We start from the raw sequence: 13,840 nt of genomic DNA, 5'->3' as shown, positions 1-13,840 counted from the left end.
CTGAAATCAAAACTATTAAATTTACAATTGTAAGGATATGGGCATATGGATGTCTTCTTGTTCCTCTTTACTTCCAACAGTTCTATGCTGTGCAGTGTTCTGCTGAGACAGCAGACTTGTGGCATTCCAGCAATGATATATTGATTGACACATAAAACTTACTATCAGTTGGTCATGAGGTCCGTCTCAAACATATTTTGCATCACCATGATCACTTGCAGAGCTGTTTGGATTTTTGTAAATGTTAATTTCCCTTTTTGGTGCGTCTTACTTAAATATCGACACTTTTGATTGGCTGAAAGTCCAAGATGGTCCAATCAGAATCTAGCTTACACATTTTTGCAACTTTAGATGTTAGGACTGCTAATAGTCATACTACCTGTATACCATTATACACTTTATCAAACAATACAACATATTGTTGCTGCAGTACATAATATGACGTTTGAGAGAAAAGCCTTACGTGTGTGTGTCGCTAAGGAGCCTAACAGTACCCCATGCATAGTGTTTAACGTTTTATATGATCTCTCAGTGTGTCCTCCTTAGTTTTGAAAATGTTTTGTCAATCAATTTTGAAGGGAAGCATTTTGATTTATTATTTTTGTGCCGATACACAGACCTAATAGCAGTCATATGAACGATTTTCATTGGTTCTTTATGAAACTAATAAACCATAACCGAACAGGACATACCAAGAGCAGATGACTGGAAGAGGTTCTGTGATAGATCAGTTTTAGATTTCTATTCATTGTCAAAACTGCCAAAGTCGTCTTCTGATAATGACAACAATGTTTCTGCTTCGAATGACCACAAAACACAGGTTACTGATGCAGAATCACTGACCACAAGTTACGTTTTAGCAATTAACAGAATGTTTCACATGTTGCACCTGACAGTTACAGGAAAGTGAAGACCAGGACAGGTTGAGAACTTTTCAACAAACCTGGCTTTGCCACTACACATGGTTGCAGCATATTTCAGAAACAAATGCTATGACATGTCAGCTTTTGATAAATCCTCTGAAATATGATTCTATGACAAAGCCACATTCTAATTTCTAGAATGAGTACCTTTGAGAAACATGCCAATCTCATGTTGTTGAGACTTAATTGTGTATGAAATGGGATGTTGTTGCAGCAGTTCATAACATGGCATTTGAGAGAAAAGCCATATCGAAACATTGTTTGGATCGCTAATGTCATTGTGCCCCAATTGCGTGGATTGATGCTCACGATTGTCTGGTCAGGACTCGATTACTTACAGACCGCTGTCATATAGCTGGAATATTGCAGAATGCAGTGTTAAACAACAAACCAACAATGTCCTTATGACAATGAGGTGTTATTTTTCAAACTTTCAAATTTTTCCCATTGCAAGTGTATATCAGAGATATTAGAAAATCTACATTATATATCGTTCATATTTTAAACTTACTAATTTCGCATGACATGCCAAATTAAAAGCTGTACTCAACAGATTATGAGTACAAGTACAGGTAAAAAAATGTTTAAAAGCATTGATACACCTAACAGAGACAAAAATGTGTTGCCTGTTACAATGTATTGTTGTTGAAGGTTCATGTACAACTTAACCATGCTAAGTACACTTTAATAGTCCCAACACGATCAGGCCTATTTCAGGAGGCTTTCATTTGAATCCAACTTTGCCTGTCCATGCTTGCATACTACATGTTTCTTATTAGTTCCGTCACAAGATTTTCTTAATACCTGATAGGATAGCACATGTGACCCTTCTTGTCTAAGATGCCACAATTCTCTGTGCAAAGTTACATCCCTTAGGCATGCCAGGATCCTATGATAATGGGTTTGAATTCCAGATTTGCTCTGATTATGTTCCTCGGATGGTTTGACAGTATAATAACCGTGCTGATGGTTTTAACCAAAGTTGTGAATGTCTCAGACCTGTCTCTTCACACTTTCCTCAGACATTAACTTACATGCCTTGGTATAATTGAAATACCTCTCAAAGTGGTGTTGTATCCATATTTCATGCAAATATGCTGCTTATCTGTAGCTCTGACTATGTCTTTCCTGACATTCCTGAATGTTCAGAGATCTCAGACTACCCACCAGTGGCTGAGAAAACCTTATTCGACTAAGACTACATACGAATGACCCTGTAGAGATTCCATGTTAGAACAGGTCCTCAGCAACCTATGCTGGTCATGAGACGCGACCAAATGGACAAGGTAGTCAGACTCAGTGACTTGGTTCATAGCTTGTCATCCTATTCCGACAACGTGGATCATTGTTCCAAATATGAATCACTGGATTGTCTGGTCCGGACTTGATTATTTACAGCCTGCAGTCACGCAGCAAGCACACATGAGGCTGAGAGTTCCCCTTGTATCAGTAGAGATTTTGTCAGATTGTTGTGACATATTATTTGTCTTGTATTTGACTTATGTTTACGTTTTCAGACGACAGTCAGCATGGTGGGACAGACAGCAATGGTGGGGTGGTCAATGGCGACGTGCAGGAAATGGGGGCCACGAACCAAGAAGAAGAGATGGAAGAAGGTAGGAACTACATGTTTTTGTTGTGTATATATTGATCACATCATGACAAGTTATCTTTACTATACTGTCTTGTGTATAATGCACAGTTTTTACCCAAAATATACAGTTTTGTAGAGGGTGATCGAGTAAATTCAGACAAAGAGTTTTGACAGAACTGCTAGTTAGAGGTGCAAGGTAGTGATGGTATGTATGCCTGTATACCACAATATGAAATACCAATTAGGGGTCGATTTAACAGCTGGCCCATGGCCAGTCAAAATTACGAAAAGCTTGCTGAAACAAAGTTAATGGCCTGCCTGTCTGGCTTGTCAAAATTTCGCAACTTTCACCCCTGTATGTTTCATTTTCTTTAATTGAACACTGCTCATGAATCATATAATTTTGATTAGAAAATATTTAGGGGTGATGAGATCGTGTGAATGGTCCTTTTTTGCCCATTATATCACCATGAGGCAAATGGTATTACCCACCACGCATGTTGCAAGCAATGCACTATAGACCCTTTATCTAATGACACTCCTTACTGATGACCAGGGTTTACAGGTATCTTTTGGCAGTTTTCCACAAGCAGGTAGACTTCAACAACAAGCTTTTAACTTATTAAAGTTTTATTGTATTTTAAAAATATATAAACGAAGTGAAATACACTGAAATTCAAAAACAGCACTTGGCTTCAAAATAGATATACATTTGGCACATACAAGTACTTGAAATACTCTGTCCAGTATAACTTTATCGTGTTAAACGATCAGGTAACACTCATGGCTGAAGTGTTATGCTAACATGTGGAATGCACTCAAATTAAATAGCCCTTCTTTATTCTCGATTTTGCCACCACTGTCACATAATTTAGTCCAAAGTCTGCTAAAACTTGTATAGGTGTTGTAAGTTCGACAATATTCCCGTAGGAACCAACCTTAGATTCTGTTGCATGCACCTCTTGAATAGAAAGTCCATCTCAATCGGTGATTGACGATACGACTTTCGTCGCCAAATCACCAACTGTCATCCAGTGGACTTTCCATGATTCGCTTTGATAAGCACGCACTACCCTTCAGAACGCTTACGCTGAAATACTTTGCTGACATTGTCGAAAGACACCAGATTAAAACACCCAAACTAACACCCCATGTCCTACAACATGGTCCCGGCATATTCAATACCCGCTGTGCACGTGCGGGAAACACTTGTAATTGAGAGTACGCATTCGATTGGCTATGTTTGTGTGGAACGACCAATGAACACATTTGCGTAAGGAACTTTAGTTTAAAACTAGAGTTACTTCCCCTAACATGTATTCACAACAAGGCTTTTCGATCGATGTCAGATGTTGGGTAGAATATTTTTTTTAAAAATGATAGAATTTCATTATTATTTTTCCGATTTGGCGGGAAAATGGTGTCGCCGGATCCGTAATCCTAGCAATTAAATTGGTCTCGCCTTATTGCATTTTTCAAAATTCATGTATAACATCTTCCTGTTGGAAAAAAGAAATTATGTTTGCAGCCGTTTCCTGTATATAAGGTGTCTATTATGAATGCATTGGGAGTCATGTCATCATAGCAGTATCAAGCAAAATGCAAAGTATGACATTTTTAGTGGTTTGATAAAAATATTACTTATCTTTAGAGTAAAACCAACATTTTTTTTGCCAGTTATTTTAATACATGTGTAAACCAGTAACCTTCAATGACGTATAACAACTGCGTCAGTGTATTGATAATGACACAAGTTGCAGTAATTGAGTTTTGAGATAAATTGATAATCATGATAGGTATAGTTGAGAATCTCCGCCATGAAATATTGACTTTCTGTATGATGATACATATCTCCAAGTTGACATACCAGTTTATGCTGTCAATACATGTGGGATGCAATATTTGATTTTCAATCCATTATCTAATGCCCAAGGTTTCACAGGCTTGAAAATCCTTGATTTTTAGTGTGAACTTTGAAAAGCCTTGAAAATCACCAAATTAGCTTGAAAAGCCTTGAATTTGTACAAATTGACATATACTTCTTAATCACACTATTAAAACACACAAAAATATGTCCCAAAGATGTTTAAGTGACATTTATCACAGTGATAGATTTGTGTGCCAAAGACCCTGAAGAATTCATGACAGACTTAATTTATTTTTTTGTTGGGTGGAAAATAAATGTTGTCTGAAAATGTGTGATGTCATATAGGGATTGGCTTAGGCCACGATTCTGTGATATTCTCCCACAGTTGTCGTAGATATCGCATCAACATTCAGTCAGCGCGATTGAAAATCACGTACATCTTTCAATAGTTTTATCTACATTGACAATTTCATTTTCACCTACCAAAATCGAAAATGTTGTATTGAATAAATTATCTACCATACCTAAAAATGTCAAGAAAAAACTTACACGGTAGTTTATTCTGTTGTCAAAAGTTGTCAATCGAAACAGCGATTTGCATAATCGCAACACTGCATGCTATCTCTTACAGTGCAGAACCGATTCCTATATCACTGCATGGAGCTTTGCATCAGCTGACAATGGTGGAGCGCGTAACATTTTTTTCTCACTGATTGGCAAAATGAGTGTTTGTTTTTATAATAAATACACTTTGGTAGCACCCGAAAATCCTATTCCATGATCTACAACACCAAGTCATTAAAATTATTTTTAAAAACTTAAATCCTAGCCGAAATTGAAGACGTACAGGTAAGGCAATCAAGGGTAAACTTTTATAACACAAGCAAATTTAGATTTTGGAAATACCACAAAACAAAAACTAAATGAATATACCTACAGCTCTTTCTCCATAATGATATACAAACGATCGTATTTCAGATGAGATTCACCTAGTCTTTAGATAAGATGGCACTCAAGTTTTCATTAACATACCCTCGTGCAAATATGGTCACTGAGCGTGAATTACAAATTTTGAACTATTTCTAGTGGCCAAACAGCAAGTTGGATTTAGATTTTTTAGAATATACTACAATACGTTTACTTCCAGTGTTGTCCATAAAACTTGAAAACTGTGACTTAATTGTTGCTATTTAAACAAAAGGGCGAACCTGGAGCAATACTCGTCGTATACTGAACTGTCACTTCTAATTAATTGAAAAATCCACATTGAAAAGATTTAATTTGATACGGTCAGAGACACAAGACAGCAGAAATAAGACGGCAAAATTGGCGAAAGCACTGGAATGTAAGTAATGTATTTTTTTGCCAACAAACTGTCGCTGTTTCATTTCATCATTTTAAATATATGAAGTTACGATCTAGACCACAGGAACTCGTTATTGGTCAGTAAATAAAAATATATACCCTGTTTATGTAAGTAGGCGGTATATATTTTTATTTACTGACCAATAAAGAGTTCCTGTGATCTAAACACACATTGTCAAAATTTGATAATTGCAGATTGTTGTCTCCTGCATGCCAACGAAATGAACAGCTGATGGTGGTAAACATGCCTCCTAAACGATCTATAATTGTCCTCCCAAATAATTCCCCTTAAAGTAGACAAACAACAGAAGTATAAGTACTAATGTAATGTTTCGTAAATACTAATATTTTTAAATATGCGCAGTAGAATAATTTATTTTCAAAAAATAGGATATCCAAGGATATATTCATATAATCTTATAACATCAATTGCAACATTATTCGAGTCACAAGTACCGAAAATTAGATACGGTTTCCCCTGAGTGAAAACGAAATATCTCTGAAAATTAGCAAAATCTCATCACACGCCAAAAAATCTCATTGCTTTTGGACCAGGGTAGAGAGATTGAGATGAGATTGGGTCTCATAGGTAAAAAATTCTAGGATAATCTCTGCATACTGCTTTTTGGGTCATACGACATATCTAGTATGCTGGATTTAATCAAATATAAGCCTTAAGAATGTATGTTGGCAGCCTTGAAAATGCTTTTTAGTGTTCCATATCTGTATGAACCTTGGACCGCCTCCTTGGTCTAGTGGAAGAGCGTCTGCCTGGAGAACGGAAGGTGCAGGGTTCGATCCCCCAGACGTGTCATACCAAAAGACGTTAAAAGATGGTACTTGCTGATACCCTGTCTGGCGCCTCGTCATTAAGGGACTAACAAGGACTGATCGGCTTGGAATCAGTATACTGTGTCTGAGTGTGGTATTCATGTTAAACTGCAGCATGGTACCTCAATGTGCTAGCACTATAATTCGGCATCAGTCCGGACTAGTACAAGCAGACACACACAGACACACACAGACATACACAGACAGACACAGACAGACACACACACATGCAAGCACGTCAATGTATAAGTGCAATAATCTTGAACGCAACATTAAACCCAATTTCACCTGACCTCACCTGAATGGACCTTGAATGCCCATGTGTATAGTAATAGTAAAATCTTAACCCCCTCACTCTGTGCTAATTGTTTGGTCAGTTTTTTTGTAATTTCACTTTAATGTTAATATTGTTAGCTGAGCTTGCAAGACTAAAGCAATATTACCCAAATGGGTCTTTTACACTTTGGCTAAAGCTGCAGACTGCATTCAGGCATCTACAATGTTTAGCTCAAATATGCTAAGGTGAAATGGAAACGGACCTGTGATTGAATTCATTCTTAGTATCTGTAAATTAATGCAAGACAATCCTTGCAGCCATTTTGATTTTTGCTGCTGGCACACACGAGTCATACCGGGCAAGAATATTTGTAGCTTGTTTTGACACCATTCTTCAAACATGGAATATCAGATTAATTTGATGATATGAAAGGACATGACTAGATCTATAATTAGACTTTGTCAGAAATTTGTTGTGATAGTCATCATTTGACAGAGCTGATTTAACCAACCAATGAGCCATACAAAAATCAATACTAGCTTTTATCAGTGTATCTGTTGGAGACAGCAACTGTTGTCACAGCAATGGCGATACATGCCCTACAATGTCCCTACTCGAGCCACAAATAAGGTCGATTCAGTTTTATCACATACCTATAGAGTTTTGTGACAATAACCTTAATCTTAATGTTGTAACAATGCCTTACATTATTGGAGCACTGCTAGGATATGATGTGGCCATGGCAATGTTAATTGCTCATGTCTGCAGCCTTTGTGGATGGATTTGGCAGATGATATTAACATGTGCAAAGTGGTCATTGATTGCTCTCAGGTATTAAATAATAAAATGTGTTTAGTGTTTATAATGCTAGATATTCAGTAACATGAAGTTGTAGGCTAGGAATTCTCATGTGTAAACAGTGTTAAATACGGGGCATATCCTACAGTAAGACTGAATGGTTACATTTCAGCAGTACTTGTAATATATGTAATTAACCATTGTTCCATACATGGTATGATGAAGTGCATTTCACACAATGTTTAAGTTAAAATAATTAGTATTGAAGAGGGATGCATAAGGTCTAATGTTGATTGGTATAGTGGCTTAAAGTACAAAGGAAGAAGGCATTGTTGACCATCTTGCCAGGCCCAGTTAACATAGGGTGTCGTATCTTCAGATAAATTGCCTGGGCATTTAGTACAGAGAAAATGTCTGAAATTGATCCATGTAAACTAGACAAATACTGTAAAATATGATGGATTCCAGAGTATTTTGAACCAAAATCTATGGAGTTTGCATCCTTGCTGTTTGCTTGCATGATAAGGCACAAATTGCTGTATGGCACATTAAAGCCTGTGGTGAGTGTATTGATTATTCTGCCAACATGACTACGATGGCATATAGGGGACTGGTATGCTGTCTTTTACTGTTATGCATGTCTCATATAATAGTGGCAATAATGTGCTCCCAATAACATTTCCGACCACCTGACATTTTGTCAGACGTTGTCCATTGTTTATGAGTGACATTTTTTCTCGAGTGTCTGACAATTACTGTACTGGTAACAAGGACGACCATGCCCTAAGGTTATTTGTATCCTACCAGTATCTGCTATGGAATGTGCAGACAAGAAAAGTGTGCAAGTGTAAAGAATAGGTTTGATCATCATTTCTTGATGAGTCTAAATATAAGATGATGTGCAATAATGCAGCCAGGTTTCTGTGGAGGATATTTTGATAAGCCACCTGTAATCAAGTCATTAATAGGTGTTTGAAAAACATGTCTTCAGCACCTGTAAAGTCATGAATATTAATGGGTATTCTTCACAAAACTTCACCATCAGAGAATGTGTTCTACATAAGCCATAGCTTCAGTGTTCTCCAGATCACCAAAATCAATAAATTTTCTCAGTGTTCTACATGTATGCATTCTTCAGATAGCCGTTTTTGGTCTTGCTCTTAGTCTTCAGGCCTTTCAGTGAAAGTCAGCTTTCTTTTTCAGTTATGATCTTCTAAGGCACTAGAATACAAAACTCTTTTGACAGGATGTCAGATTTGAAATACAGTCCAGTCTCGTCAGTCTGACAATCAGCTTTATCCAACACTTAAGATGGGAAACGGTTCTATTTATCAGACCTGCTTATCTGACAGTCTTACACTCCGACTCCGACACACCGTATTTGCAACGAATGACTAAAATCACTCATTAGGCAATCTTGTAAATCTGATGCAGTGATCAGTGTACTCCATGGTTATCTGCCCGCGAGTACACAGACACATGTTTTGATCCGAGACGAGTCAACTGGTACGTGCGTATTACAAAACTTGCTTAACAATAAACAAAAAATGCTTTTGTGCCACAAACAACATAAAATGTAGTACATGAAAAGAACTTTTATTACATACAAATATTTGGCATATGTGTGGGGGCTGCCTTGGTTGCCTATGCTTAACCCTGGGGTCGAGGTGACATGGTTTGACACCCTAGGGTCGTGGTGACCCGGGTAGGATGAATGTGTAGCTGTGGGTCCTGGGGTCCGATGACCCGGACAATCCCCAGGGATAAGCTGGTCCCAGGTCGTGGTGTACGGCCGGTAGCTAGCGTAAAGCTCTTTGGGGCCACAAGCCTTCCATGCTCTGAGTATGGAACGGCTTGTGACGCCCAAACGAGGTTGTAAACAACCAAGAGCCCCCAAAGACCAAAATCACTCATTAGGCAATCTTGTAAATGCGATACAGTGATCAGTGTACTCCATTGTCATCAGCCCATAGTACACAGACCCATGTTTTGATGTGAGACGAGTCAACTGGTAGCTGAATATTACAAAACTTGCTTAACAAATCATGCTTTTAGTAAACAATACAGATTAATCACATGCTTAGATTACCCCAATCTCTTTATAATCAGATAAATGTTCTTGCTACTGCTGAGGACATCCCATTACAGGTCACTTCAGAGCGTCCTTTCGAAAACTTTGACGGACCAATGAAATGACGAACAAAAAGTCAACAGAAGCCACTAAGAAAGCAGCCTTCTTCAGGTCCACTGCACTAGTTTGAAACTGGCCACTTCCATTCCAGGCTATGCTTTTAAACATGTATTTTTATTCAGTCATACATCCTGTGACTGCAGTTTTGTGTTAAGCTATACAAAACAATAACAATATAAATATTTCTTATTTTCATTACGTGTTTGTATGGTTATGACAATCGTTGATACTACTTAATTTTGTTTATCAGACATAGTCGTTAATCCAACATAATCATATGCAGTGAACCATGTCAGATTAATGGAACTTGACTGTATATGGACGAGTTTCGCATTCAACATAAAGTTGAGTATGGATAGCCAATAGCATAAATAGTTACCGGTATGAACTTTTAGAAACAATTAGTTCCTATTACATTGTAAAGAAGCACATGTTGATGGAATTCATGCAGTCAGCAATGCCTTGTCAATAATAACACAAATTATACTGTAAACAACCCATGTACTTGGAATAGGGGTCAGCAGTGGCTGAAAGATTTTCTTGAACTCAATGAGACACATTTGAGGTTGAAATGTTACATTTCTTAGAGGATTTGATAGAATAACATTCATGTTGTATTAGAGTGACATAAGTCTGTCAGGTCAACAATCAAATTATCTGTGTTTAGTCTAACAAAGCAGAAAATCATGCCAAAATTCATAAAACCTTAAAATGAATGCAGTTGAAAGCTGTGTTTTTTTAGTTCACCAGATTCAAATACTGTAGTAGCTTATCTCAAGGACCCCAGGACCCTGCTAATTTTGAACGCTGGTATCAGTATTTCGAGTATGGTGTCATCAGTGTTTTGATGTTCTGTTTTCCATTTTGAAAGTGACACCACTTTTTTGTTATAAGTGAGCCCACAGGGCCTATGTATTTGTTAGCTGAAACATACATGATCAATTAAGGATTGGCTGTATTTTTTGCAGTTCATTGAGGTATGAGTCACAAAACAGAAGTGCAAACTGTAATACAGTATTTATCCACGTCGTGGATTCTTACAAAAGTTTGCACAATAGTTTTTCGATATATACCTTCATGAACCAATTTTTTTTGTCAATCCTTATATTATGATTAAACTCGACAATGAAGACATGTTTTATCAACAACAGATTAATAAAAAAAAGAAGTTTTATAATTCATAGCAGACAAAAGACGAGATTGATAAACATTTGAGACATAGGAATACCTGCTGTAGCATGACATGAATCATGTGATTGTTAAGTTTATGCACATGACTTGACACACAAAGTCAACAGCTAATCAACAGAGACTAGCGTGAAACAAAGTTCACTGGAACTGACAATCAAGGCACGAGGCGAGAAGAACATTCAGACTGTAGCGAACTGGAACAAATATGTCTGGGAAAAGGCGGCTGTTTCCAATGGCATGGTCAGTAACCGCCAGATTCAAACATTAGTTCTCTGGAAACGGGAAGACACAGTTGGAAAATGCGAGTTAGAAATGAGACCCCAAGACATGAAGTTTGTGAAAACGAGGCGAGCGAAAAAATGCAACAGGCGAGCTTGTTTGGACTATTAATATGCATTAAATTCACTAACGAGTCCTATGCATGACAATACAGCTAAGCAGAAAAGGAATTCCCTCAACTGTAATATGGATTCCCTGACAATCGGTATTGGCGAAAGTAGTCCGCTTCGATGGGCGTGGCTTATTTTTTTTACATTCATTGGGAATTGAATGCAATAACACTTGACCAATTCAGCTAATCAGAATGCAGGAATTAGAATGAACAAAATGAAAATTTATTTATTATTGTTTGTTTCAGATGAAAGTCGAGCGGAGACTACATTCAGATACACAGTTGAAAGCATCAGTAAGCTGAAAGACACTGCCCTCAGTCCTTCATGCATGGTTAGAAACTTACCATGGTAAGTACAATCTGTGCAAAGCACTTCTGAGTCTAGTACTACTAGCCCAAACTTATCATTTGGCATATCTTTCAGCCGATTTTGGTGTTAACATTTGGACCATTTGGAGTTTGCTTGAGGTTACGTTTCTTTGAGAGTATACAGCGTATGTGCTGGTGCGTGCTGGTGCATGCTGGTGCGTGTGCATAAGGTTTTTTTCTCTAATATTAAAGAGTGTTGGGAATCAGTGGAAAAGTCATGATCGTTCATCACTGTGAGGCAAATTGACCAATGATTAACTAATATTCTATCAGAGTCTTGTTGTCTTGTTATTATCTAGGACGACAGAAAATATTGTGATAAAGAACACAGCAGTGTAGAGAACCTTTGTCATAACTTGTATAGTTAAGGGGAAGAAACCATGATCAATTAATTGTTTGTAAGGGTCTGTTCAATAGACATCAATGATATAGGTTATGGACAAAGTATGGATGTTTTCTGTTTACGTGTTGTTTTATATTATACCTTTTCTGAAACTTTCTGATTTAATCATATGTAAACATTTCTAATCTAATAATGAGAAGAAGAAATACATCTGATGACTTTTTTGTCTTGGCTTTTAACAGGAAGATCATGGCAATGCCTCGCAATAACACAAATGCAGAGCGCCAGAAAAGCCTTGGTTTCTTTCTACAGTGCAATGGGGACACAGAATCTTCGTAAGTATAGTTCAGTTTATAACATAGTTTTGAAACCATGTAGTGCTTGGATACCTCAGGGTTACACTATCATGTGTATCTACTTTATAGCACTCAGAAATCTTTTTAACATATTGAGCAGTTATGTCAAGGGTCAAGGTCATCCTCAAGTTCATAGCCTGGTAAAAAGTATGTTGAAGCAATAACTTACATTAATAGTGTTTACTGTAGGTTAGTGAAACTTGGTACATCAGTCTACGATCTAAAATTGCTGTGAATGACTTACATAGAAGGTCAAGGTCACAGTGAAGTTTTGTAAAGAAATTTGCCATTTCAGTGAACTGCCTTATCCTGCAGATGTTTTTTAGGTCATATGCATGTAGTGGTTACATGATTTGAAACATTTGTATGACAAGTGATGACAATCATATGCTATTTTCTCGTTGTTACGGTGAATTCCATCTGGGACACCATACTTGGTTCATATGCTTAGATAGCCCTTGGGAACATTCCTGAATACTTGCAACTAATATTAAAGTTTAAGATCACTCTTAGGTCAAACTTATGTATTATGTTCACGTTAGCCCAAGAAGTGTTTTGCTGTTGTTTGATGAAATTTGGCTCATATTGTAAGGTGTAGAGGTACCTTTGTCAAAGTTCAAGGTCACTTGAATAGGTCATTTATGTGGTTCTTCTGCTTCTTTGTGTACAGTACAAGCAGTGTTCACATGACATGTTTTTACAAGTTAGCATCTCTGCTTTCAACTTAAGACAATTAGCATGGAATCGGCTGAATTTGAGATTCATTTATCCATAAGTGCAAACATAACTTTCATAAGCAGGGATTTATGTAGACATGCTCAAATGATGTTGTTCAGTACCAAGTCTGCATTAAATGTAAGTGATTTCTCAGATTGGAATTACATATTTGCCAATATATGTTTTTGTAAGAAGTGAACAATCTCAACACTTTCACACATTTAGATACCAATCCCATTAAAATCAAATCTAAGTTCTCACTACCACTAAACAATGATCTGAGAACACCCCATTATGGGTCACGTCAGACCGACCTTGCACAAACTTTGACCGACCAACGGACTGACTGACAAGAAGTCGACATTAGCCAATCAGAAGGCAGTTTTCTCATGCACTAACGGCACTAATTTCAAATTGGTGACTAAGTTTCGAAACATATTTTGACATTCTCAATTAAAAATTTGAAACCTGAACAAAAGAACATTCTGGAATGGCTAATATATGGTCTAGATTGTATGGATTTGGTCGTTAAGCCCGTAACTATTGTTCGTAATACCCCATGTTAAAGTTTTAGAGGTTGCATGATTAGAAATCACATTCCAACCTCCTTTCATGATCTGGTAAGCG

General features: G+C 37.2%; 1 protein-coding gene across 1 annotated transcript in view; it reads left to right on the top strand.

The window, feature by feature from the left end:
- Positions 1–13,840, top strand: part of LOC139469527 (ubiquitin carboxyl-terminal hydrolase 7-like) — a 47,485-nt gene that overhangs the window by 5,910 nt on the left and 27,735 nt on the right. Inside the window, exons 2-4 of the mRNA XM_071251717.1 lie at positions 2,441–2,539; positions 11,675–11,777; positions 12,383–12,475. Of these exons, the coding sequence (XP_071107818.1) occupies positions 2,441–2,539; positions 11,675–11,777; positions 12,383–12,475 (295 nt within the window). The remainder of the gene's footprint in view (positions 1–2,440; positions 2,540–11,674; positions 11,778–12,382; positions 12,476–13,840) is intronic.

The sequence above is a fragment of the Haliotis cracherodii genome, unplaced genomic scaffold (assembly GCF_022045235.1).
Source record: "Haliotis cracherodii isolate W230 unplaced genomic scaffold, xgHalCrac1.p SCAF_2, whole genome shotgun sequence".
NCBI classification, from domain to species: domain Eukaryota; kingdom Metazoa; phylum Mollusca; class Gastropoda; order Lepetellida; family Haliotidae; genus Haliotis; species Haliotis cracherodii.
Note: the sequence above shows the minus strand (reverse complement) of the source record. Positions and strands in the feature narration are given on the sequence as shown.